The 27,736-nt window shown below is 36.4% G+C and overlaps 1 protein-coding gene across 10 annotated transcripts in view; it reads right to left on the reverse strand.

Moving 5' to 3' along the window:
* LOC149235255 (uncharacterized) overlaps nucleotides 1–25,983 on the reverse strand; it is a 163,486-nt gene extending 137,503 nt beyond the window's left edge. For 2 of the 10 annotated variants that reach the window (XM_089461331.1, XM_089461333.1), the window contains exons 1-3: nucleotides 25,632–25,983; nucleotides 25,522–25,545; nucleotides 25,313–25,420 (exon numbers count right to left, since the gene is read on the reverse strand). In XM_089461331.1, coding sequence (XP_089317457.1) covers nucleotides 25,313–25,420; nucleotides 25,522–25,545; nucleotides 25,632–25,648 — 149 coding nt within the window. In that variant the 5' untranslated portion in view covers nucleotides 25,649–25,983. Of the gene's footprint in view, nucleotides 1–24,878; nucleotides 25,129–25,312; nucleotides 25,421–25,521 lie in introns of those variants that run through there. The other 8 variants (XM_089461335.1, XM_089461334.1, XM_089461329.1 and 5 more) reach the window with 8 other exon arrangements.
* Between the last annotated feature and the right edge of the window lie 1,753 nt (nucleotides 25,984–27,736).

Genomic DNA, 27,736 nt, shown 5'->3' on the forward strand with positions numbered 1-27,736 from the left:
AGATGATTAAGAGTTATCTTGAGTTTTGGGAGCCAAGCCTCCCTGATTTTAAGGAAGTTGTTGTTAGCTTCAGATGTATAAGTAGAGAGGCCTAGGGCCTCACTAGGGTCGGATTTTTTTTGCTTGTGTAAACTCTGCTCAAATTTCGAGCTTATTATTTTGTGATAGTTTTATGTAATCTTTCTATCTTTTTGATAATGAAGGTGGAATCCTTTTTGAGCTAGCACTGAGTTACCTCAGAGGGCTGATGCTCTTGGGTTAGGGCCTAATCCAAGCAGCCAAGATTCTCTTTACTTGTATTTATATGCTTTACTTCAGTTTGTAGATTAGTTTGCTATTAGATGTATTTCTTTTATGGTTAAGAATAGGTTGCTTTTGATGATTTAGTAGCTTGCTTCCATTTGTACTTTTTGTAGCAGGTTAAGAAGTGATCAGAAAAGATTCAAAAGACTAGTACTAGTGCCTTGGCCTCTCTTCCTCCCTTTATGACCATGATTTGAGGCAAAGGCCCTCTTACTGCCCCAAAAACACAGATTTACCTCATTCATAGGACTTCTAGTGTTTGCAACTCTTTAGTAGATTGACAGTCTAGTTTTGCTTTGCTTTAGATCTCCTTTATCATGTTCACTTCCTGATTTACAATATTCCTCTTTCATGCTTTCCTTTCTTGTAGCATTTCTCAACATTTCCTTTCATACATCATAGTTGAGACCATTTTTATGCAAAACTCTGTTTTCCTAGGATGCACTCATTTCATTTGCTGCTTGATTTTCTTGGTTGATTGTCAGTTTATATGTAGCAGATCTCTTCCAACAATAGGCTAGCTTACCAACAATCACACCCTCCATCTGATCCATGCCCTATAGGTCTCCCAAACCTCACCTCAATTCTGCCCTAGTTTCCTTTGTTTTCCATAGAACTTCTTCCTCTCTCCTTGAGCAAACCCAATCATCTTTCTCTCTCCTCGTGGTTCATGGTAGACCTTAGGCACCCTAACACCTCATCTCAACCTTCATCCGCCTTTTCCACCCACTCTGACACCCTCAAAAAGACGAAAATTGCTCGAATTCAAATTCAAATGTTACTATAAAATCCCTTGGGGTAGCCTCAGGCCAACACTTGGTTGTTTAAGAGTTAAGCCAGTATAGAGCATTGAGCACCAAGCTACCTTGCCACCCATGAGTATGTGACCAAACGACTCCAGTATCAAAACAATGACGGCTGCACGAACCAGAGTGCGATTTGCAGAAGTTGCACCAGATCCTCGCAAGACCCAGGAGGAGGCCGCGAAGGTTTAGCTGGAGCTGAACTTACAGATCATGAAGCTGCGACTGAAGGCGCAACCCCTTCACAGCCCCGGAAGTCAGAGAGTAGCGCCACCGTGCGATTCAATCAGGGTTGGAAATGATAGAGCACGCTGCACAGGATTGTTGGACTAGTACCTATTCACGCTCACTTCACTATAGGAAGACCCAATGTTGTAGTAGTTAGAGAAAGAAGCGCGTGAGCTCCAGTAGGTCTATGACAATGACGGGGGGACTACACAAACGGTCGCCCTTACCTAGCGACTGGCCAAGATGAGGGAGGCCCAGGCTCTAAAGGAATGAGTGGATGCCACACGCTAGAAAGAATCAGGGCTCAAAGCACGCATCCAGCCTTGGCTCGAGGAAGCATTCACAGTCACCGCCATGATCGAGGGGAAGCTGGCCCAAATGCAGAATACATATGCGCTAAGGCAAGAAGGTGCCTCTGACAATGATGCATCAGAAAGTCACGTGCAATTGATACAACAGATAGTGGAGGAATGTGTGGTAGACGTCAGTGAAGCACAGAAGTTGCTGGAAGGACTCCAAACAAAGATCAACGCACCAGCCGAGTGACTCCAGACAAGTCACATTGATTGTGTTGGGGGCCTGTTGGGCAGCGAAGCCCCCATAATAAGTTTTGGGGCTTAAAGCTCGAGTTTTGGTCCATGTAATGTAAAGACCCATAAAATGCAGGTGTGGAGCGGAAGATTCTAGGGTAGTCTACCTTGAAATATTGTAAATTTAATATAGAATTTGTCGGCCTACTCATGGTCCGCGGACCATGGGATTGTATAAATAGAGCGAGGCTCTAAGGGTAGAAGTCAGTTTTTTGGAGAAGTCTTATGATATTCTTGGATGATGAAATAACTCTGAGTCTGTAAGTCTGAGTCTTGGGTTATAGTAGAGGGTATAGGCTCTGCAGTTGAGTGCGTAGAGGCCTAGTAGAGTCCGCAGCTGAGTGCATGGACCCCTACATCTAAGTGCGCAAGGAAGAGTCAAGTCTGTATTGGATTAGCTTTGAAGAAACTAATAATAAAGATTAGTTGATGGTTGTATTATGCATCTGATTATTAGATCTGTGATTGAATGTTATGTGTAGATGTTACTTGTTTCTTTATCTACGTGCACTTATATGAATGTCTATAAGTAAAGATCGTCTGAATAATTAATGAACAAACCTTAACTAAGGAAGAACTGGGTAATCAACTTAGATCGCACTGCTGATAAGGCTGCGCGAAGTCACATAACACTAGACGCTGTCAAGTACGCGTAATCCAGAATGCGTGAAGGCTGGATCAAGTACCAATCTCCCTCATCAAGACATCCCTAGGGTGCGAAAACCTTGTTTTAGCATCCTCCCATACTACCTCGGGTGAGACCTCAATCCGCGCTCCGCAGACTGTTGCCGAAAGGGCCGGTAGTATTGGGATTTGCTTGGCTAACCTCACTGCTAAACCTGGATCAAGCCCCAAGTAGCCAACAAGTCACTACATGGGGCCATTCCTTAGTTGAGAACCGCAATCACAAGGTGATAGTTGAACCGTGTCACATAAAAATCAAGGCCATGTTACAACTGGTTGAAGAACCAGAGTCAAGAACTTTCATCAACAAGAAATCCCTTGCCATTGTGCACTTGTTATAAAAAGAAACAAAACCCCTCCATAGGAGCTTGAAACCAATAAATACGACCACAAAACTTGCATCAAATATCATTCTCCAAAACTATTGTATTTTTATTTGAGCCCATGGACGTATATATATATATATATATATATATATTAATTTTTGTGGACCCAGGGTTCATAAGGGTTGACTTGGGGCCAATGAATATGCCAACATCCCAAGAGTTTTGACTCATATGACCACACATTTTTACACCACGTGACCATGCAGTGACCTAAAGATAATAAGCCTTATCCTTTTCACCACTGACCATGCCATGTGACTTGATCCTTTGCGGTCGATGTTCATCGACATTTTGTCAACATGTTGGAATCATTCCACATGTTAGCTCATGAGAGGTGCCACATGTCGCCATTTTTGGCTTTTTCATCAATCAAAATTTGGCAATTGTGCATGTCACATGGCAGTCCCTTGAGGCACCATATCACCTTATTGGCGTGTTTAGATGATGTGTCAAGCCACATCAATACCTCATCATCTTTGCTACCACATGATCTATTCCAACTCACTGAAATTCACCACATGTCATCATGGTTATGTGTAAAGCCATGTGGTTGCCTTGCTACTATTTATTCACTTCTCAACTTATACCCAGCTTCCATGTGTCATTACAGGCTGACCAATATGGAGGGAAAACCCTAATTAAGACTTGGTTAGGTAAATAAGTAATCTATTGTTCACTTCCTCATCTCGTTGTTAGATCTATCCGAGTTGAGTAAACATGCTCGAACTTTAACATTGTTAAAGTTCATGCAAGTTGGGCCACTGTCTATCATAGATTTGATCACTGAACCATAGATCTACCTAGAAGATGCACGTTGTTTAACAAATTTGTTGTTTTTTGGTTCCCCCCCATAGTTTAGGTCCTTTACTAATGTTGATATTCAAATGGACATAACTTCTCATCTAGGAGGAGTTTTTCAGAGTGTGATATACCATTGGAAAGATATTAGAGAAGGCTATTGTTAGGTCCCTATAATACAAGTGTAGCCCCTATATTTTTATTGTTTTCCCCATAAAATCCCACTAGTTTTATTTTTGTTCCCTTACAATATTATTTTTATGTAGGTCCTAATTATAGTTTTACCCTTTAGACTCCTATATATACCAAGGAGATATTGTCATTTGAATCATCTAAGAATTGTTTATTTATGTAATGTAAAAGGGGGGTTCCCCTTCGAAGTGGATTATTATCAATTTTTTGATCTATATTTTCTAATGTTTCTGTGTTATTTTGATCTGGATACATAACATTTGGTATAAGAGCTCTTGATCCTAGGATTTTGCTGTGTCAAACTGGTCATTATGGAATTTTCACTATAATTATTTTTTTTGTAAAGCTTTAGATCATGAACTTTTTACTACATTTAGAAGAAATATTTATGAACATATAGTTAAAATTTCATACCTTTGTTGCTATATTTTCACATATATAGTCCAAGAAATTTATGGTTTATGTATGCTCCAAAATTCAGTCTCAAACAAGTGCCTTGGGGAAAATTGTCATAAATTTATCTTCGAGAAATAGATTTGAATTTAGTAAAAATTGATTGAAATTGCATGGAATATATTTTTTGGGTAGAAGTTTCAGGTTCGAAGGTTGAAAAAATGACACATGGCAACCCATACAAGTTCACCATACTAACCCAATCCATAATTAGGCCATTGTGGGAGATTTGGTATAACTTCATCTCAAAGAACCCAATGTCGGTCTAACTTGGGTGGAAAGAAGACACATAAAGAGACCTAATTATGAATTTTTAGACCTTTGGAGGCTGAAATCATAGAGATACTATAGTTTCAAGGTTGGTTATTCAACAAGCTCAAAATCAAGCTCTTAAAAAAAAGTGTGTATTTTTTAAATTGCATAAATTTTGTCTAAAAAATTAGTTTGAAGTTATTCAAAGGGAGTAACGAAGCATATATATCATTATTTGGTTCCAAAATGAATTTCAAACAAAAAAAATGGTACACCCATTAAGCCCATAGAAATCTCTACTATGACACATGAAGAAGATGAATAAATACAACATGATATATCAAAATTACGGGAACAAGTGCAAGAATTTTCACTCTCACAAAGAGAAACCAAAAATGAATTGGAAGAAATGATGAATGTTAATATGTATGATTTAAAATAAGAAATAAAGAGGGGACATGAAAGGTTTGAAGGATTTTTTACAAGAAAAAATAAAAATGGACATGAAGGGTTTGAAGGAAGGTTTGATAAAGTTGCTACAATAAATTCTTCCTAGTATTGATAAGGCATTCCATGAAACTCATAATGAGAACATAAGAAATGTGAATCATGATTTTATAGACTCTAATTTTGGGTTGAATACAAACCACATTCCAAAGGTTGATATGAGGAATTTTGATGGTAAGGATATGGTAAAATGGATACTACATATAGAAAAATTCTTTGATCTACACGATGTGCAACACACATAAAAGGTACACATTGCATCTTTATATTTATAACCCAGTTAGTTTGTATGGTATCAATGGATTTGTTCTCATAAATCACTTGTTGCTTGGACAATATTTACGGAGGAATTGATAACACATTATGAGGATACAAATAACAATACCTTCTTTAGCCAATTAATAAATCTCAAACAAAAGGGTACAATTGTGGAGCACATTGAGAACTTACAAAAATTGAATATTAAGGTAACTAATATTCCAAAGGAGCATCTAACTGGTGTCTTCATAGGGAATTTAAGGGATAACATCCAACATGTGTTTTTCCTTTGGGAAACTAAGTCATTGGAGAATGGATTTAAGGTGACGAGAAAGGTTGAAAGTAAAATTATGACATCAAGGAGGTATACCACTCACAACTATAAAAATGGAAGTGTTGGCACTCCTAGCCTCACACAACCTACAAGGTTGACACCAAAAAAATTGGAGGAAAATAGAGCAAAAGAGATTTGTTACAATTTTGATAGAAAATACAGTAAAGGTCATAAGTGCACCGATAACAATTTTTTTTACATAGAATGTGAAGAGGAAGAATAAAAGGAACAAGAAACGTCAAAATAGAAGAAGGTCTTCACTAGAAACTAGCTTTAGAGGTTGAATAAATCCATCCATCCATATCTTGCAATGCATTGGATGGAATTACCACTCCTCAAACTCTCAAGATAGAAGGATATATCAAGAAGAAAAAGGTAATAGTACTAATTGATTTAGGTAGTAACCATAAAATTATTCATTTTAATATAACAAAGGATTTTAATTTCTTTCTCTATCCAACACCAGAGTTTCAAGTGATGGTTGTAGATGGAGAAGCTATAGATTTCTCAGGGAAGTGCCGTAATATCAATCTAACAATGGGGAATATGTACTGAATAATGCAATGATTTCCATTCCAATGGGTGGTGATAATGTTTTATTAGGAGTCTAATGGTTACAATATTTGGGGTTGATAACTTTTAATTGTCAAGAATTTTTCTTGAAATATTTCTAGGAAGGAAGGGAAATTGAATTAAGGGGTATCACAAGGAGGCTTGGTAAGATAATAAGCTCTAATGACATGAAAAATATTTTGAAGAAGGAATAACAAGGTGTAATTGCACAATTATGCTCACTATATGTGAAAACATCTAAGTCACCCATTTCTCCAGATCTCCAAAGAGTTCTTGACAATCATTTCGAGGTATTTGAGACTATCAAAAGTCTCCCACCTATTCACAATCATGATCATGCTATTCACTTAATTCCAAGTAGTGTTCCTCGAAACATCAAACCTTACAAATATCTCTATGCCTAAAAGAGTAAAATGGAATGCATGGTTGCAAAAATGATAGAGGTTGGTATAATTAAATCTAGCCAAAGTTCTTTATCTTCTCCAGTAGTATTAGTGCACAAGAAGTATGGATCACGACATATGTCTAGGATTATAAAGAGCTCAACAAGCTCACTATTAAATATAAATTTCCATTTCCTCTTACTGATGAATTTTTGAATGAATATATGGAGCAATTTACTTCACCAAGTTGGATATTCATTCAAAATATCATCAAATTAGAATGAAAACTAATGGTATTTCCAAAACAACATTTAAAACTCATGAAGGTCATTATGAATTTTTGGTCATGCCTTTTGGCCTTACTAATACACCTTCCACATTTCAAGGTTTGATGAATTCCACTTTCAAACCCTTCCTTAGAAAATTTGTGTTGGTATTTTTTGATGACATACTAATCTACATCAAGTCTTGGAAGGATCACGTTCAACATGTTGACATGGTGCCCAAACTATTAGAGGAGAAAAAATTGTATGCAAAACCATCCAAATGTTTCTTTGGGCTATAGGAGGTGGAATATTTGGTTCATATTGTATCTCATGGGGGTATTAAGGTAGAACCTAAAAAAATTAAAGCCATTAAGGAATGGAAAATACCCATAATCTCAAGGAATATTTGAGGAATTATTGGCTTTACAGGGTATTATCGCAAGTTTTTTAAGGATTATGGGAAGATAACAACACCTCTAATAACATTACTGAAGAACGATGTGTTTTCTTGGACTCTAGAAGCAACTAAGGCCTTTGAATATATTAAAGGGGAAATGTGTCGAGCTCCAGTCTTAGCTATATTAGACCTAAAAAAACGTTTATTGTGGAATGTGATGCCTCAGGAAATGGCATTGGTGTTGTTTCAATGCAAGAAGGAAGACCCATAGCCTTTGAAATTCATCCAATCAAGGGGAGGAATTTACACAAACCTATTTATGAGAAAGAAATGATGGTAATACTACATTCTCTGAAGTAAAGATTCCCTTACCTAATGGGAAGACACTTCAAGGTAAAAAGAAATCATGATAGTCTTAAATACTTCCTGGAACAAATATTATCTTTAGTAGAGAAACAAAAATAGGTCACACAGATGTTGGGTTATGACTTTGAAATCATCTACAAAAAAGGGAAGAAAAATATTCTTGTGGATGCACTCTTAAGAAAGGATGAGGGTGTGGAGGCATTGCTCTGTGCCATTTCTATTATCCAACCTGATTGGATAACTGAAGAAAGGGATGAACGGAAGAATGAAAAAGATGTGTGGACACTCATTAAAATGTTGCAACAAGATCCTAGTGCATCTGATACATTTATATGGATAAATGATTCACTGTGGTATAAATATCACTTATATCTATGTTATAACTCCCAAATCAAACAAAAGGTTCTTTTGGAATTGCACACCTATCTTATAGGAGGGCACTCAATATTTTTAAAAACTTACCATAGAGTCAAGAAGGAATTTTTTTGGGATGGACTTAAATCTAATATTCAGAGGTTTGTGGCATAATGTTTGGTTTTTCAACAAAATAAAGTCAAGACAATTAAGGCCCTAGGTATTTTGCAACCAGTATCCATTCCAAGTTAGCATTGGGAGGAGGTCTCAATGTATTTTATCACAAGTCTACCCAAGTCAGAAGGAAAGTGTCATCATGTTGGTGGTTGATATACTTACCAAGTATGCACACTTTTGTGCACTATCTCATCCTTTTAAAGCTAGTACAATCACTACTACATTCAAGGACATAGTTCAAAAGCTTCATGGAAACCCAAAGATTATTGTAAGTGACATAGATCCCTTTTTCACTAGAAATTTTTGGATAGAATTATTTTTTTGTCTTGGTACTCAATTGGATCATAGCTCATCTTATCATCCCCAATATGATGGGAAATCTGAGATAGTGAAAAAATCTTTGGAAGGATATCTTTGGTTTTTTCTATCTAATAAACAAACACAATGGGTTAAGTGGTTACCCCAAGTAGAATGGTGGTATAACACTTCCTTCCACACTGCAACAAAAATGACCCCATTTATGGCGTTTTATGGATATCATCCACCATCCATCACATTGTCTCTAAGAGAAGAATATAAGGTTCAAGTAGTGGAAGATCACATTGAGCATCAACATTGAAGCTCCAAATCTGAAAGGATGACCTGATTCTAGCACAAAATCAAGTGAAACAACAAGTAGATTAACATTGCAGTGAAATAAGTTTTGACATGGGTGATTGGGTATTTTTATGGCTACAACCATACAAACAAATGTCCCTTAAGCAAGATAAGAAGGATAATAAATTATCACCCAAGTACTATGGACCTTATAAGGTGTTGCAAAATATTGGTACTATGACATACAAATTGGAGTTGCCTACATCTTTGCGATTACGCCCAATTTTCCATATTTCATGCTTAAACAAGGTTATAGGTGACAAGCACCCAATTCAAACTATGTTTACAGAACTTGACGAGGAAGGAAACATCATATTGGATCCTAAAGAAATCATTGAAACAAGAATTTGATAGTTACTAAATTGATCAATTTCAAAGTATATCATTAAGTGGAAGAACTTACCTACTAAAATTTCCACATGGGAAGATGAGTATTTATACAGAAGCATCTAGAACTACTAAAACATTGAGGACACCAATTTTTTGAAGGAGAGTGGCATGTTAGGTCCCTATAATACTAGTGTAGCCCCTATAGAAGCCCTTTATTTAGGCCCTAATTATAATTTTACCATTTAGACTCCGATATATACCAAGGACGTCTTGTCATTTGAATCATCCAAGAGTTGTTCATTTATGTGATGTAAAAGAAGGTTTCCCCCTCAAAGTGGCTTATTACCAAGTCATTGATTATATTTTCTTATGTTTTTGTGTTATTTTGATCTAGATACATATCAAGTGTCTAATAAGAACATCCATAGACTCATTTGGACATCATAACTTTGACAAAAACTCAATAAAATTCAAATATATTGGACTTCACTTGATGAAAAAATCATGTTGTCTTACTGCTTCCTTTGATTCATTAATGACACTAGTGCCTCCTTAGGCATCCCCTTAGACATCAATGACATAAGTTGTCATCAATGGAAACATTATGTGTAATGAGTTACAACAAAAATTCGAACATGACTTTTTTACCCCATAAATCACATTTTGGATTCCATTTTTAAACTCCAAGAATGACCCCAAAACTCTTCCTTAGATTATTTATATTAGAGGACACATTTAGGACTTTTATATTATAGAGGAAATTAAAGAAAATGGAACATGAAATTAATAGGGAAGGCATGCAATTACCAAAATTATCATGCATTTCCATGCATCCCAATTCATTTAAATTCCACATCCAAGTGAATTCAAACCCACTATACTTATCTAATTTCAAACTTTATTGTCATAACCAACACCAAGATCAATAAATTAAATGATATAACAACAATAAATAATCATGCATGTTGCTAAACCATCTATGCTAGAAATATCATTAACAGAAAAATGAATTTGTAGTTAGAAAAATATTGGAAGCTAAAATAGGTTGAGACATGTTCCACCCCACCACAAGCTCAGTTGTACTGAAATTTTTTTCCCACAACTAGCCAACCCTGTCTTAGATCTTGATGCCTTGAGGAAATTTTAACTCAAGAGTATTTCACACACTCAGATTTAGACCATATTTTAACACCATAAGTGAAGGCCATTCTCCTTCACACACACACAAGAAAACTCAGTGATCAACCTTTCCATCTTTGACTAGGCTCACTTTCACAAAAAAAACATTTAGGTTTGCATAGAACAAGGGAATCCTTCTATGATCTATATTTTCCATCATCATTTCCCTCTTTAATTCTCTATGTGCCACACACAACTATGACCATTCCTAGTCCTCAAATCCATCTAGTTCGAAGGAAAAGCAATGCAACACATTAATTTCTTTTCACATAAGTTGTTGCTCACAACCCTTAACCAGTTATAAGGTCTGAACCTCTCTAGGTTCTGTCACAAATCCTTTTTCCAATTCAAAATTTTCAAGTGTGTGTGAGAGAGAGAGATGTATGAGGGAGTAATAGAAGAGAGAAAAACTAGAAGATTAAGAACCATGCAAAAAAACCTCTTGATTTCTCCTCCCTCTTATTGTTATAATCACACGTTGACCTTTCATCTTCCCAACCATCAAATTAAGGGAATTATTAATTCAAGGTATGTATTTTCCTCTCAAGTAAAAGTTTCCCCCACCCAAAGGCATCATAATCTATTGATTGTCTGCTTTTTTCAACTCTAGCATTATTATTAATAAAGAAATCATTAGGTCATATAATAAAGTTTCGCATCATAACATCAATGTTGTTGCCCCAACATTATATGTTCTTAAGTAAATTACAATGGGGTAATGAAAGGGGTGTTACAATGATTGTGTGTTTTTGGTTGTTGTTTGGCTCTCTAAGATGGCCATTTTGGCACCATGCAAGAAGAGTATCACAAATGAAGCCACCACTAAACTCCTCTTTGAGCTTGTTTGGGTTCATTTTGTGCTACTTCAGACCATTATTTCAAATAGGGACAATGGGTTCCTCAACACCTTTGTGTCCAGCCTATGATCTCTCATGGATATGAAGTTGACTAAATCGACTACCATTCATCCCCAATCAGATGGAAGAACATACACGGTCAATAGGATGATTGTGCATATATTGCACATGTAAAACTCCAAGCATCCACATACATGGAATGAAAGCCTTGAATATGTTCAACATAGCTATAATAGTGCCCTCCACAACTTTATTCACCATAGTCATTTTCAAGTGTGCTTGGGGTTCCAACCATTGGCCCAAATCGATGTATCTATGCCCATTTCATCTTCACCAATAGAGTCCTCCCATATTCGAGTCAAGGTAAATAGGTTAGCCAAATTTTTTGAATGGATCTAAGACCTCCAAAAATAATTCCATGCTATCTTGTAGAAAGCTAATGCCAAGTACAATCAACAACATGACCAACATAGGGTTCCACATAAGTTTCAGGTTGGTGATAAGGTGTGGTTACATTTACATAAAGAGCACTTTGCAAGACCTCATAGGAATCTCAATCATGTTCAATATGGTCCTGATATAATCATAAAGGTTTTGGGTGAAAAATATTTTGAAGTTAACACTCCTCATTTCCCTGGTTTGTACCCAACAATTAATGTGAAGTTGCTTTGACCATATTTTCCACCTATGTTGGGCACCTCAGAGGAAATTGAGAAATTACCCCCCACGAAACTCAATATTGAATGCGTTGGAAATGATATAATGGATCATATCATGGACACCAAGGTAAACAATACTCACCAACAACACTTACAACTCTAATGGGTTGTCAACGCAGAGAAACTTCTTCATCAAGGCAAGTAGCTCACCAAGAGCCAAATTCAATAGAATTTTCCCCATCGAAAAAGGGAACTTGATGCAATGAAGACCATTTATTCTTAAGGGGGGAAGAATGATCCAAGTGGATATTTATGGACACCCACCTCTTCCACTATCTCAACGATTCTTTATCTTTTAGGTAGTTTTTCTATGATTTTTGGGTCCTAAACTTCCAGGGATATTTTGAGGCCCTAAAACGATGTTCTTTGGAAATTCAAGGGGCTAGGGGATACCCTGGCATACCATAGCCCTAATAAACGTTCTAATCCTTGGATATTTCTTTCTAACAAGCCATTGTTCACCCTGAATGGATATTTTATCCAAAATTTGTGCCCTTAGGAAGTTGATGTACCAACTAACCACCTCAAGGTTCACAAACCTTTTAGCATTTATTTTAAGGTTATGTTTTGAACTCTAGGTTTCTTTATTTGTGTTAAAGGCCATTGTTTTGACCTCTTGTAAAATATTTTTCAAATGCGTGTAGTCGCCATCCCTCTTTGTTTAGAGATAGCTACCACCGTTTTAACTAGTTTGTGTTCTAAAATATTATGTTATTTCATTTATTAATAGAAGTTGAGTTTTCACCATATTATTACAATCTTTGCTATATTTATTAGTGTATTTTCCATCTACTTTTTAGTTTTCATTCCATTCCATGTAAAACTTAGATCTATCTAGGTACCTATGGTACAAATGACCTTGGTTCACTATAATTTCAAATATATTATATAAGGAAGTTAGGATTCCCGAATCCTCTTGAAATATGCTTCAAACAAGTTAGGTTGGAATTTTCATTATAACTTTTTTCTAAGATGTTTCAGGTTGTGAAATATTGAGGAGATATCTATAAGTACCTATGGTAGAAATTTCAAACTTTGGTTCAATATAATTTCAAAGATATGCCCTATGGAAGTTATGGTTACTGAATAGTCTTGAAATAAGATTCAAACATGGTAGTTTGGAATTTTTTGCAATAACTTTATTTTTGGTACTTTTTAGATTTTGAAAATTTCAGAGATATGAGGAGACATACAAAAGTTCCTACGGTAAAAAATTGAGAATAAGACTTGCAAAATTGGATACGTGGCATTTTGTACAAGTTTTTTCCTTAGAAGAGGCCAAAAAGAACAAGTTCCTAGAGACATAAATCTATAGAAGGAAAAAGTAGCAAGAAGACCTAGTGAAGGTAGAACTAAAAAGTAAACTTGGTAAAGGCAAAAGAAACAAATATATTCATTGCAGTAGGTTGGTGGCTATGGATATCTTGCAACAGAGTAGATTGGTGTCTCATGTAGGTTGGTGTCTGCAAATCTTAGAATAGAGGGGATTGGTGTCTCATGTAGGTTGGTTCCTACAAATCTTGTAGTGGAGGAGATTGGAGCCTCTTGAACGTTGATGCCTACAAATTTTGCAGTAGTGAGGATTGATGCATCTTGTAGGTTGGTGTCTACAAAGTTTGTAATAATAGGTTTGTGCCTACAAAGATTTTCTATCAATAATTTTTCATTTATATCTTGTGTTCCATATGTGAGATTGTTTGGTTATGATTTAAGAATGTTTAAATAAGTAAGAAATTTTCTTATATTGTTTCACCCTCCCCCCTCTTAGTATAAATGTGAATCCAACTTTTTAAAGCAAGCATTCTTAACAACTTTCTATAATAACCAGTGAGATGGGATAAACCTTTTAAAATTTTAAGAGTTTTGGGATGTGTCCAATCCTTCATTTCATCAATTTTATATGGACCCTTATATACACCATCATAACTAACAATATGGCCCAAATATTTCCTACTAGAGATACCAAAGGAACATTTGGCTCTCTTAAGAAAGAGTTGGTGATTAGCAAGCAGTTGTAAGATCTAATCCATATGGATGACATGGGAAGGAAAGTTTTACCATAGTTAAGATGTCATAAAAAAAGACAAGGAAAAAATGACAGAGAAATAATTGAAATATGTTGTTTGTGGGACTTTGGAAGGTGGAAAGTGCATTAAAAAGGCCAAAGGGCATCACCAAGAACCCATAATGGCCTTCATGAGTGTGAAAGAAATTTTGTGAATATTTTCTTTATTCATGTAATTTTGGTGATATCTTGACTAGAGATCAAGTTTGGTGAAGAGTTGAGCACTTTAGGGCTCATCCAAAAGGTCATGAATGAGGGGAATGGGGAATTTATTCTTGAGCATTATTTTATTGAAAGACCTAAAATTAGGACACATTTTCCAAATGCCTTATTTCTCAAGGACCATGACAATTGTTGATGAATAAGGACAAATACTATAACAAATGACACAAATGACTAACAATTCCTAAACTATCTTTTTGATTTCATTCTTTTGCGGAAATGGTCAGTGATAAGGAGATACATTGGGTAGTAGGATAGTTGGTATGAATAGAACAAAATGATCATGCTCACCTTGGGAGTGTGGTAGGCCTTGGGGAATTTCAAAGGCATATTGGTGTTTGGCTAAGACAATTGGATGTTAGGACAAATGGGTTGAGAAGGTGCCTTGAAGGATTGAATGTAATGTAATTGGGTTACAGGGACTAAATGCCATTTTTAAGAAGGTTTTTCATATGGTGGGAACTAATGATCTCTTGGGAATTGACCATGATTCCTTTGAAATTGTAGCGATGCCCCTCTCATTTAAAACTCATGGAAATCCTTGGTGATGGTACTTACTATCTGTTGAAATATGTAACTAGGTTTGGTTTTCATAAATGTATTTGAAATGTACTTATCAAAAGAAGGAAGAAAATATTTTTATTATGACTTATTAAAGCCCAAGTTTCATGATTGAGTCATCATGTTTTAGGTCAAAGTCCCCATTGAGGAATTTTAGGAGTTATTTTGAGTCATTAAAGTCACTATCCATTAAAAGAGATCCTTCTTGGGCTTTCAAATCATGTAAAAAGAATTGTTTTTGAGTCAAAATAGAATTTAGTCTCCTCCACACCAAGTCGGCCTCAAGAAGGGTAATTCGACCTCACTAGAAGACTATATGTAAAAGTTAGTTCGAATTCATTTGGAGCATCTCACTCTCTCACACATAGTTTGATATCTGAAGTTGTAAGCTGGGAAGTGTGAAGTTGAAAAAGGGATAGAAGAAGAGCTAGAAAGGAATGTGAGTTCTTGGAGGAAGATAGAAGACCTCAAGATTGAAATTTTGGGACGACCCTCACTCACTTCTGAAGTGTATCAAGGGAGATCGAAGTTTTCCTAGTCTAGTCGAAGCTGCTACTACTACTTCTACTGGGTTGAAGCTGCTACTGCATGTTGATGCTGCTAGATTGAAGTTGCTATTCAAGGGTTATCATCTGCTAAAAGGATTGAGGGCTGACTTGGTATGGAGGAAGACTTTTTCTAGGTCAAAGAGTCTTGGATTATCTTGAGAAACTATTGAAGGAAGAATTGTTGATTGGGTTTTCCCCTCTATAGGGGTTTCCCCTAGCTGTCCGCCTACATCTGTTTTCCTTGTGTTATAGTTTTCATAATTTCTTGAACTAAAATGATAAAATAAGAACATAAAGATAAAATAATCACAAGTAAATATATATATAAGAAAATAATTTTTCCTTTCTGATTTTCTGATTTTCTAACATGGTAGCAGAGCTAAGGTGAAGGAGGAAAAATACAGTTTTTAGTATCTACTAGAAGGAATATAAAGGACTGATCAAGGAACCATATAAGGCAATCTTATAAGAGAACAAGCTCACTATCTTCAAGGAAAATTTATAACACAATAAAGAGAAAGAACAAATTGGAAGGAGCATCAAACTATAGATCTTGGAAAATGAGAATTGATCTCATTCTTGAAAAGAACAAGGTATTGGATTTGGTCAAAGGAAAGGTGAAGAGACCTGCTGAAGAATCCAGTGATGTAGACAAGGGGAAGTATAGAGAGTTAGAGATATTGGAAATGCCACTAATAGTAGAAAGCATAAAGGGCAATCTTGTCCCATACATTCCCAATATAGACCATGCTTAAGAAATGTATGAATCATTGTCAAAATTATTCACTATCAAAAATATTTCTCAAGTAGAAAGTTTGAAGAATGAGTTAAGGACTACAAAAATTACAAAGGATGATATTGTGGCTTCCTTTATGAGGATATATATAATTAGAGATGAACTTAAAGCCATAGATGAAATTGTACCAGAAAGGGAGCTAGTAATCACTGGATTATTAGGATTACCTCCTACTTGGAGTTATTTTGCTTCAGGTCTCAATAGTTGGAAAGAAGATCCTACCTTTGAGAAATTGTGGAATACTTGCACCAAAAAAGAAATGATAATTAGTATCCAAAAATGAAGAAGTAAAGGTTTCAAATGCGTACTTCCCTTCTCACAAGAAAAGACACTCCAAGAAGTCAAGAGGGCCAAGAAGGAAGGTTGATATGTCCAAGATAGAATGCTACCAATGCCACAAGATGGGTCACTATAGAAGTGACTATCCTGACAATCTGAAGAACAAGAAAAGAAGCAGAGACCAAGCCAATGTTGTTGAAGAAGGATCTCCAAAGAAGACTAAGCCCAAAGAATTGGATATAAGGGACTTACACTACTAAGTCCTTTGATCTAAGCTTTAGTTATTTTATTTTTGATTTTTAGTATTTGTAGGTTTAACATATTTTGGAAAAACATTTTTTATTTGTTCTTAAGATTATAGGTATCCCTCAAGATTGGAGGGATCCCTCACCAACCTTCAAAGATAAGTATCTTATTACCATTTTCATTCTTAGTCTTCCTTACCTATCTAATTTTTTTTTGCATTAAATACTAATCAGATTTCTACTTTTTTTTTCCTTGTTTAGGAAAGCTTGTTGAAGACTCAAGGAAGAAGGTCTCACAAGATAAAGCATTGAAATTACAAAGTTTGTTAAAGAAAGAAGAGGTATGTTTTGAACTATAAGTTCTTACTATCTTCATATTCATTCTTGATAAACTATTAATAAATATCTTTTTGTCTAGATTTATTGAATCTTAAGGATTCTTGATTGGGTGATTCATCATTAGATAAATATACCCTCCTCATATCTTTTATTATTCTTATGGAACCCTAGAAAGGTTTGTTGTGAAAACCCTAACTTAAGGGTATGTTGATGATTATTTGTGGAACCCTAGCCTAGTTAAGGTTATTGATGAACTCTAAAGAAACTGGTTGATGCTTTGATGATGTCATGTTTGGGATTTTGGTATGGGTATGGAAACCATAACTTGTTAGGGTTGAGTTGTAAAGTCTGAAATCCTGAACTTTGAAGTATTGATCATTTAGGGTTTGCTATGTTTTGTATTGAAACCCTAGATCATTAGGGTTTGGTTGGGTGTATAAGGAAGACCCTTATAATGTATTAGAAATGAAATCCTTGGCATATGTGTATTTTTGCAATCTAACCCTAGTTTGATTAAGTTTGTTATATATCTAACTCTTATTGATATTTTTGTATTAGGGTTTGACTAACACATGTTATGAGATGCTTGTGCATGATGTTGGAATTCTAGATGTATGAGTTGACCTAATTGTTGATGGTCATGAGTCATAGGGTTTGGAACTAAGCCCTAGTCGAAGTTTGATTCTCTAGGATGATAGTATTCTAGGGTTTTGTAACTAAACCTTAGTAGAAGTTCAAACCTTTGATATATGATGCAATGTGATAATTTGATATTTGTGTAAGATTACTGAAATCTGAATTTTAGTTATGATTGTTGAGAATTAGTAGAATCTAGGGTTTACAACAAACCTAGTGGAAGCTAGTGATGTTGTTACTTTGAATTGAGATATGATTGATTTTGATTATTAAAGCTCATGTATGAAATCTAGGGTTTCACAAACATATGAATTTTAAAATTGTTAGATACATTGTAGATCTATACATGTTTGAATTGCTTCTAGGGTTTGTGATATGTAGTAGTAGGGTATGCCATACATATGAAATAAATATTGAAACCCTAGATGTAATAGAAGTTATTATGAAATGTTCAAAGTCTTGGTGATATAGTTTAGGGTTTATGAAAAAAATCATAGCAAGAAGTTGAAGAGTATGTGTCTCTTGTTTATAGCTAAGTTTGAGTATTCGATGTCTAAAGATGAATAATTGATCCAGGTGGATAATGGTGGCCACCCACATATTCCACTTGGACCCACACCATTATTTTGTTCAGTTTTTTAGTTTCCTTATTTGTAGCACAATTTACTATTTTTGGCAGTTTTTCGAGTCCTAAACATTCAGAGCCATTTTGAGGCCCTAAACGACGTATTTTGGGATATTTTTCTACTCATGATTTTTCCAGCCGGGAAAAGATCACTTTTTCACTTCTCAAAGCCACCCCACACATCAAGGACTGGTGGGAAACCTACTGCGAGCATAAGGATGAAAGTAAAACCTCACTATTTTCATCTGCACCCACTTGGAATTCATTCCAGGATGCCATCAAGGAGAAATACTACCTTGTCAGAAGCTATGAGGATAAATACATAAAGTGTACCACGCTGCAGCAAGGAAGGGACCAAGAAATTCCAGAGTTTACCAATATTTTTCATACCCTTTCCACAAAGTTGGGTATCAAGGATTCAGATCGGCATTTGGTACTCAAATACTACGATTTCCTACACCAGTACATCTAGTACGAGATGGAGTTCCTAGACATATCCTCACTTGGCACGACATACCGATACGCTATCAAGATAGAGCAGAAGTTTAAACAAAAGAAGCAAACACTTTGGATCTGCGAATTCGAAGAACAAAGGACAAAGCCAAGGCGGGGTTACCCAAGACAACCCGTCAAAGATGCAAGAAAAGAACACCACCACGAAGTCAAAGAAGGACACATGAAAGTGGTGTGAGTTACATAAGAGCCCCACTCATACAACAAGTGAGTGTCAGGCCAAGAAGTTGCTGGTGGCAGAGTTGAAGGCTTCAAAATCAGATGCATATTCCGACCCTAAGTTAGAAATCGACAAGAGGAATGAGAAAGGGAAACATATTATTGATGTGAAGCCCAGTGCCATTGTTACCATTGCCAAGATCCAGAAGAATGAGCCTGAAGGTCTAGAGGAGGGGGAGCGTCTTTTCCACTCACAAATGTGGGTGAAGGGTTCTCCGCTGCAATTCATTATCGACAATGGCAGCCAAAAGAACCCCATTTCAGTAGAGGCCGTGAAGCGGCTGGGCCTACTGACCATACCAAACCTACAACCATACAACATCAGGTGGCTTCACCAAGGACGAGATCTCCGAGTCAGCCAACAGTGTTACCTTCCCTACAACATCAAGCCCTTCACGGATGAGGTTCTCCTCTTGAATTTTGTGATGTATTATTAGGACAACAATACTTGTGGAAGCGACATGCTATATATGAGTCTAGACCTTGTTTTGTGTTTATTTCCTTGGGTAATACATTATACAGGATATCGGAGGTACCCCACCTACCTCCACCTCTTTGATCTCTGCTAAGAAATGCAGTAAGATCATCTCCCAGACTAGGAAATTTATTTTCTTTCTGGTTCGCTCTCAAAATAAGGGGAATATCATAGCCACATCCATGTCCCCTAGGAAGGGTTCCTCCATGTAGCAAAAGCAGGTGAATACGGTCATGAAAGAATACAGGGACATCTTCTCCTCACCCACAGGGGTACTATTGCACTATCAGGGCAAGCATTTGGTCGGAGCACCTCTACCCAACATGTCGATATATCACCGCTCCATTATGGAACGTGCCAAGTACAAGCAATGACATGATCAACATCGGGTGTCACGCAAGTTTCAGGTGGGCGAAAAAGTTTGGTTACATTTGTAGAAATAATGTCTTACCAAAGACCATAGAAAGCTCATACCACTATGCTATGGTCCTTACACCATTACCAAAAATGTGGGAGATAATGCTTTGGAGCATAGCATTCTCCCATTCCTTGGCTTGGACCGAGTCTTCATTTTGGATTGCCTTTGACCATGCTTCCCACCATTACTGGACACATTAGACATTGCAGAACATCTCACACCAATAGAAGTTTCCTCATCTCATGGAGGAACTCAACACAATGGGGACCATTGCTTCCTAAATGGGGAGAAATGATCCAGGTGGATATTGGTGGCCACCCACCTATTACACTTGGACCCCCACCATTGTTTTGTTCAATTTTTTGGTTTCCTTATTTGTAGCACAATTTACTATTTTTGGTAGTTTTTCGAGTCCTGAACTTTTGGACTCGCTGTTTTGAGGCCCTAAGCGACGTTTTTATTTTTTGGAAAGTGGGAACCATCATGGCTCATAAACCAATGTTGGCCACTCGAAATTTATATTCCTCAGATAGATCTTGCTAACGAGGTATTGTACGCGTCGAACAAAGATCGTATGCCAAAGTTACAACCTCGAGAAGTTGATGTACCAATTTACCCAAACAAGGGCCATAGTTTTGCACTTCATCTCCTAGGGTTAGGTTTTTGGATGTTTAGGGTTTTCCATTGTTTATCAATAACAAATAGGCCTTTGAGCCTCATTGTAACATAGTTAAAAGGCATGTAGCCACCACCTCTTCTCAAAGATAAGCTACCATCGCCTGAGCTAGTCTCATTTCCATTTTGTTTGTAAGCATATTTCAATATTTGATATTAATGAAATGAAGTGTTATTTCTGCTGAATCTCTGTATTTATGGTTATATCTGTAATTTGTTGTGTTTCTGTTTAAATCTGGATCAATACTTCCATTATATGATTTTGATATGGTTAACTTCATGCTTCTATAGATTTGGTTGTACTTTCTATCTAGGTTGTGCAGGTCCATAATCTTCAAGATGGTGAAGATTTTCATAAAGTAAAGTTGATGTGATAAGCATGATGTGAATAATGATGGTCATGATAACTTTGATAAGAAGGATTGGAGCCATGAAAGATTTTCTGATGTCGTAGAAAAGTAGCTGAGTCCCCTAAGTTAAGAGGGAGCTTGAATGAAAGAAATATCCCTAAGTTAAGAGGGAGCCTGGATGAAAGGAATCTCCCTAGTTGAGAGGGAGGTCATATCATAGTCATGATGGAAACCTTGAAAGAAGAATTCAAAGAATTTATTTTGAAGGGCTGCTGAGATAAGAAGAACTGGATCTATTTGTAGAATATGTTGCTGCATGAAAAGTAGGAAAAGAAGATGTATGGTTGAGGAATATTTTGTCAAAGATTCATTCGGAAAGCTCTAAGTCCCACTATGAAAAGTGTAGAAGCAACATCAAGATGTCTGAAAGACCCTGAAGGTTTATGTTTATGTACATTTGAAAGTTTGTTACTAATTAGGGTTGTGTTTGTACAGGTAAATCTCTTGAAAGGTTTGATAACATGTTTTACATGCTTAGGGTTGTCGATCAATTTTATTAGGAGAGATTTGTTGCAAATATGTTTGATCGAGGAGGATTTGTTACCGATTAGAATAATCAGGGAGTTGAGGCTTGGTGTGTGAGACACATTGCATGGGAGGACATCTGGATGACACTTTGTGTTGATGTCTAGTTCCAAAAGTAGGGAGGGTGGCATTGGTCATGGAGCTCTGACCTCAGATACACACCTAGATCCTTGGGTTGATGGTTAGTAAGTAAGCCTGATGGTACCTAGTGAGCCTAAAATATTTAGTCCATATTAGTCCCACTTGGATAGATTTCACTGGTCAAGAATCTAGTCCATGGCACCACGGTGCCTAAACCGTTGGAGAACCTTGGATAGATTGCCCTGGTCAGGAATCTAGTCCATGACATTATGGTGCCTAAATTCTTCATGGTTCATGTGTTATGAGATATTCCTTGTACTTGTCATTATGAATACCTCCCTAGTTAAGAGTGAGTGTTGAACTATGTAACTAGGTCCGGTCTTCATAAATGTATTTGAAATGTACTTATCAAAAAAATGAAGAAAATATTTTTATTATGACTTATTAAAGCGTGGGTTTCATGCTTGGGTCATCATGTTTTAGGTAAAAGACCCCATTGAGGAGTTCTAGGATTTATTCTGAGTCATTAGAGTCATTGTCCATTAAAAGAGACCCTTCTTGGGCTTTTGAATCATGTAAAAATAATTATTTTTTAGTCAAAAATGAATTTAGTCTCCTCCACACCAAGTTGGCCTCAAGAAGATCAAGTCAACCTTGAGAAGGGTAATTCGACCTCACTGGAAGACTATATATACATGGAAGTTCAAATTCATTTGGAGCATCTCACTCTCTCACACATAGTTCAATATTTGAAGCTGGAAGCTGGGAAGTGCGAAGTTGAAAAAGGGCTAGAAGAAGAGCTGGAAAGGAGTGCGAGTTCCTGGAGGAACTTAAAAGACCTCAAGATCAAAATTTTGGGAAAACTCTCACTCACTTCTGAGGTGTATCAATGGAGATTGAATTTTTCATAGTCTAGTCAAAGCTGCTGCTGTTACTGTTGTTGGGTTGAAGCTGCTACTACATGTTGATGCTTCCAGGTCGAAGTTGCTATCAAAGGGTTATCATCTGCAAGAAGGATTGAGAGCTGACTTGGTGTGTAGGAAGACTTTCTTTGGGTCAAAGAGTCTTAGATTATCTCGAGAAACTATTGAAGGAAGAATTGTTGACTAGGTTTTCCCCTAGATAAGGGTTTTTCCTTGGCTGTCCACCTACATCTATTGTCCTTGTGTTATATTTTTGATAATTTCCTGATGAAATAAAGGGATAAAAGAAGAACATAAAGATAAAATAATCAAAAGTAATTATTTATATAAGAAAATATTTCTGCCTTTCAAATTTTCTAACACTATCTACAACTAGTCAACACTCAAGACAATGTCATAACCACCCATTTCAATGGAAAACATGTGAGTTTTCAAGGAATAATCACCCCATTGAAGCCACAAATTTTCACAACAAGAAAGACATTTCATGGAACTACCATTACAAATCATAATCTAGAAGTTGTCCATATCATGGATGTAGTAGTGTGTTTCTTGGCCTACATGACAAGGAATGGTGTTATAGGTGTTATCATTGTCTTTTCAATTATGATAATGACTTTTTTAGCGTTTTTTCACTATTTGATGTAGCCAACCAATTTGAGGGTTTGATGAGCCAAAATACCAGTAAAGACATGTAGGGATATATTGGGTTTCACAACTTGTATATCAAATGGAGGAATTTCTTTAATAAGTGGATGTAGAGTCTCCAAAGGTATATCTTTAGATTCATCATTTGAGATTTCCTTTAAAATGGTAATAACTTTTTTTTCTCCTTGCATTTATTTCTAGGAAAAAATTATCATCATAGTTGTAGAAGAGGCCTTTAAGTTGGCATTTTGCAATTCAACATGGGTTAACTTATGAAACTTGAGGGGTAGTGTAACATCTTTCAATCAACAGTCAAAAATATTTTTACTATGTTGGTAAATGGGACTTTAGAAGCCAAATGAAATTTTGAATGAATAATTTAAGTAGTATAATATTTTTCTTTTAATTATCCTATTATAGAATTTTTGGAATTCAAGAAGGGAGACCGGAAATGGATTCTAAACTTCGGGCAGTTAGGGACAATTGAAACAATTATACCTTTCTTCCTGGAGATAAAAAGAGATCTCAGTGGAAGACAGGGGGGTCAATCTAGAAAAAAGAATAGGTAATGAAAGGAATGCCCAGAGTTGGTCTTGAACTAGCGGATTACCTTGTTACGGAAAGAAATCAGGGACTGGAAGACTAGACTGTAGTCCTAACGTTTGTACCATGATTTCAAAGATAAAGGAAGTGTTGCCTGTTGTGCTGGAGTGGAAGCTTGGGGGTAGAAGAGGACTTTATTACCCTTCTTATGGTTGGTAGAAGAATTTCTCTTCCTGTTGAATTCAAGGAAATTTCTGAGAACATATAAGTAAAAGTGATTGGTCTTTAACCTGTAATTTGCATGGATATGAACCCACTAAGGTTAAGATGAAAACTGTATCAATAGATTTTAGAAATTCATGTTTTCTAATGTTTATATGTGAGAAGTGGTTTGATTAACACTTAAGTTTTATGTTAATTTTCTGTTGTTGCAGACTCGTGAGGAATCGGTAATATTTTTAGATTTAACAAAGACACTATAGCAGAAGGTAAAGAGAACAAGTAGTGAAATGGGAGAAATTATTAAAAATCCCATAGCCAGCTACGGTAATGAATGGGAAAAACTGTTGGAACTTGAATTTAGGAACAATAAACCCATAAAACAACTGTGTACAATATAGTTATGAGAAATAATCCGAATGATAGAATTTAAGACCAGGTGGGACTCTAAAGACCTTTCGACAACACACAAAACCATGGATAGGGGTTAGGATCGAGATGCCGCCTGGGCAGCGATTCAGTCCAGTGCCCTACTATGTGTAGATGCATAATTCAGAATCTGTTGAACCTACCTAGTCCAAAACAAGATAAATAGTAAATTTTGACTGAAGAATCAACTAAGGACTACGAGCATAAAACCCTTGAACTGTAGCATAATAAATTTGAAAAACGTTGTGCTTAAATGAGAGCTTAATTTCGTTATTACTCATCGAACTATAATTTTTTTTTTAAGGTTGCATACTAAATTAAAAGACTGCGCATTGTAACTGTAATAAGTACGAATAGAGCGAAATACCAATAACCATAACACTGCGAAAAAAACGAGAATCAATATTAACAAAATGTATATATAAAAAAACCGTGTCATTAGAACGGTTTTCGAAAAGAAATTAATTGTGACGGCTTTAAAAATATCAATGGACCAAAACTAGAAACTATACCGAAATGTCAACAAAACATCAGTGAAGGCCTCTTTTGTCTTATGCTACAATTACAGGAAAAAGCCTTGTCACTAAAGAGCGAAATATGAAGAAAACCATTGTTCATTTAAGATAGTACCATTGTGGACATAAGGTCCCAAAACAAAATCTAACACAAAATTCTATACATTGATAGTCTGCAAGAAACAAATAGGCACCTGGGGTTAAGATATCGGAGTTGGGAAGCGACCACCTGAAACCCTTATGGAGGTGTTCTTGCAAGGGGAAAAGCCCAACTGAGGGTAGAAATCTTCAGAGATTCATATGTGAACCAGTAACATAACAAAACTACAAACAAAAGGAGGATAGATAGAGAAATACCTAGGTAAGGGGGTTTTGGGGTTCCAACTTCCTGAGACTCCATCCTCATGATTTGAGTCCAAAGACACTGTCTTCCCCGAGCTAAGAGGTTTTCCGGTGAGAGGACATCTGCATCAATGCAACCATGAAACTTATAAGGACAAAAATAAGTATAGGCTCCTAGTAACGACAAAAAAAAACAACAAACGACTTAAAAAAAAACAATTTACCTGTACCAGTGAACATGTTGAACTCTACAGAGGTTAGAAGAGATTGCAGGGTCAAAATCTTAGTAGAATCCACTGACAAAGAACAGAAATGTGGAAATGAGAAATAAAACCTTGAATACTGCAACATTGGTAGTAGAATCACCCAGATATCAGCGGTTTGACCCTCAACTGAGGCGACGACGCGTTAGGTTGCAGAGCGTGGTTCGGGAGATGAGCAGGAGGAAAATGAAAATATGGTACATTGGATCCCGTGAGTTGAACTCTAACTAATCGCTAGTGTTTCCCTGTCATCAGATCAAACCCTGTGAAATAGAAGATCGCCAGATGTCCAACTTTCCATGGCGATGAGACCCAACTATAAAACACTTACCCTTCTCGACACTTTGAATATGAAATCTGAGGTTTGTGTTAAGGTGATTAATTTAACCAATCATTTCATATTAAATTTCAAACCCTATGAAATCGAAGACCACCAGATGTCCAACTTTGCATGGCGATGAGACCCAACTATAAAACACTTACCCTTCTCGACACTTTGAATATGAAATCTGAGGTTTGTGTTAAAGTGATTAATTTAACCAATTATTTCATATTAAATTTCACCTGTAATTACACTTTGGATAGACATTATATAAATTCCAAACACCCGAACATTAAAATGCAATTAGACAAGTGTACTGTGCATGGGATAGGGATATGTGTACTTTATGTACAAGGTAGTAATGTTTTTTTTATTATATAGTTTTGAATGTAAAAAATAACTTGTCTACATGTTACAGGTGGAGAGGATATGGAGGGATTGTTAGGGGGAGAAACAATGGGATGACAATGAGGAACACATGGTGTCATTTTAATTTGAGGATTCACCACCTTTCAGGCTTCCTTGGATATTTGAGAGGCTTCCAACCAAGTAGTAGGACAAGCCATTAAGACTTGGGCATGTATCTCTTCCTTCATGCCACTAATAAAACATTACCTCAAAAAAGTATCTAACATGCCCTTGGTTCAGATGGCGAATTTCTTAAAATTGGAAATGAACTCTTTGACAATACCTGATTGTTTAAGCTCGGTCAACTGTCCCAAATAATGAATTTCTATCTCAAAGCATCCATAAAGTTATGAGATAACTTGTGTCTAGGAAATATAACCCTAATGGAACTTATTATTCCAATGCCATTATTTCTAGCATTCAAGATCTAAATATACCACACCCAATGAAGCTTCATTAATTCACATGTGATGCCATGTAGGGAAAAATAATATTCCATTTGAATGACTTAGCATGTGGGGTAAAAGGAATTAAATTTTTTGAGATCCACTTTATGGACTTTGTGCCACATATGAATAATAGGGTCATGAGAAAATGGGGTAGAGTGAGGAGTGAGGCCCCATGGGATTAGATGATTCAAATCCTCCCTTTTGGGACATTTGGTCCTACCATTCATAACCTAAGGATTGATTGTGCATCGCCATAATTTTGGATAGGTAGTCTAGGACTAAGTCCAATTTGGTGAGCTTTTCATTGATGGACTCAAAATTTCACTAGGAAGAGAAGTGGTTGCAGTCTAGTTTTGTTGCAACTCATCACATTGATCTTCCAAGGGGGTGACTCTGGTGGGTAGCTCGTTGCTTCTAGTAGCCATAGAGATCTAGGTCCATAAGAAAATGGTCATCGAATAATTGTGCTAAGGTGAACTGTAATGTCCCTTCCTAAATTAAATTGTTATAGGTTTTTATCCATTCTACCATTTTAACAATTTTGGAAGCATGGGACCCATGGGAATTTCGAAGAGAGTCCCATGAAGGAAAATGGGGGTCGGACTGTCTTGTTAGCGAAGCGTGGGGGCCACCCACATGAGGAAATACACACCACTTTAGAGGAAGTTCGAATGACTAGAGAGAGAGGTTCAAATTTCTAGTTAGAGGGGTCCCACATGGGAAAAGAGGCTCACTAGTTATAAATAGAGGAGGCCCAACCTCGATATCATTTTCCTATTGAACTCAATCTTAGTTTCTCGAGATGTTTAGCTGAGTCACTTTCTGTTTATTAATGAGCTCTCCAAGCAGAGAATTCATCCTCTCTTCGGTGGACTACGAGTGCCACCCTAGTGAGGTTCCATTCTACCATTTTGAAGGAGTGTTGGAGCATATTCAGGGCATTAATCTCATCTGTCACTCAGCCAATGCGTACTTTAGGAGGACATAGGAGCTTTTT

Source organism: Pinus tabuliformis, chromosome 8 (assembly GCF_031772625.1).
Source record: "Pinus tabuliformis cultivar Carrire ecotype Pingquan chromosome 8, CPIR1, whole genome shotgun sequence".
NCBI classification, from domain to species: Eukaryota; Viridiplantae; Streptophyta; class Pinopsida; order Pinales; family Pinaceae; genus Pinus; species Pinus tabuliformis.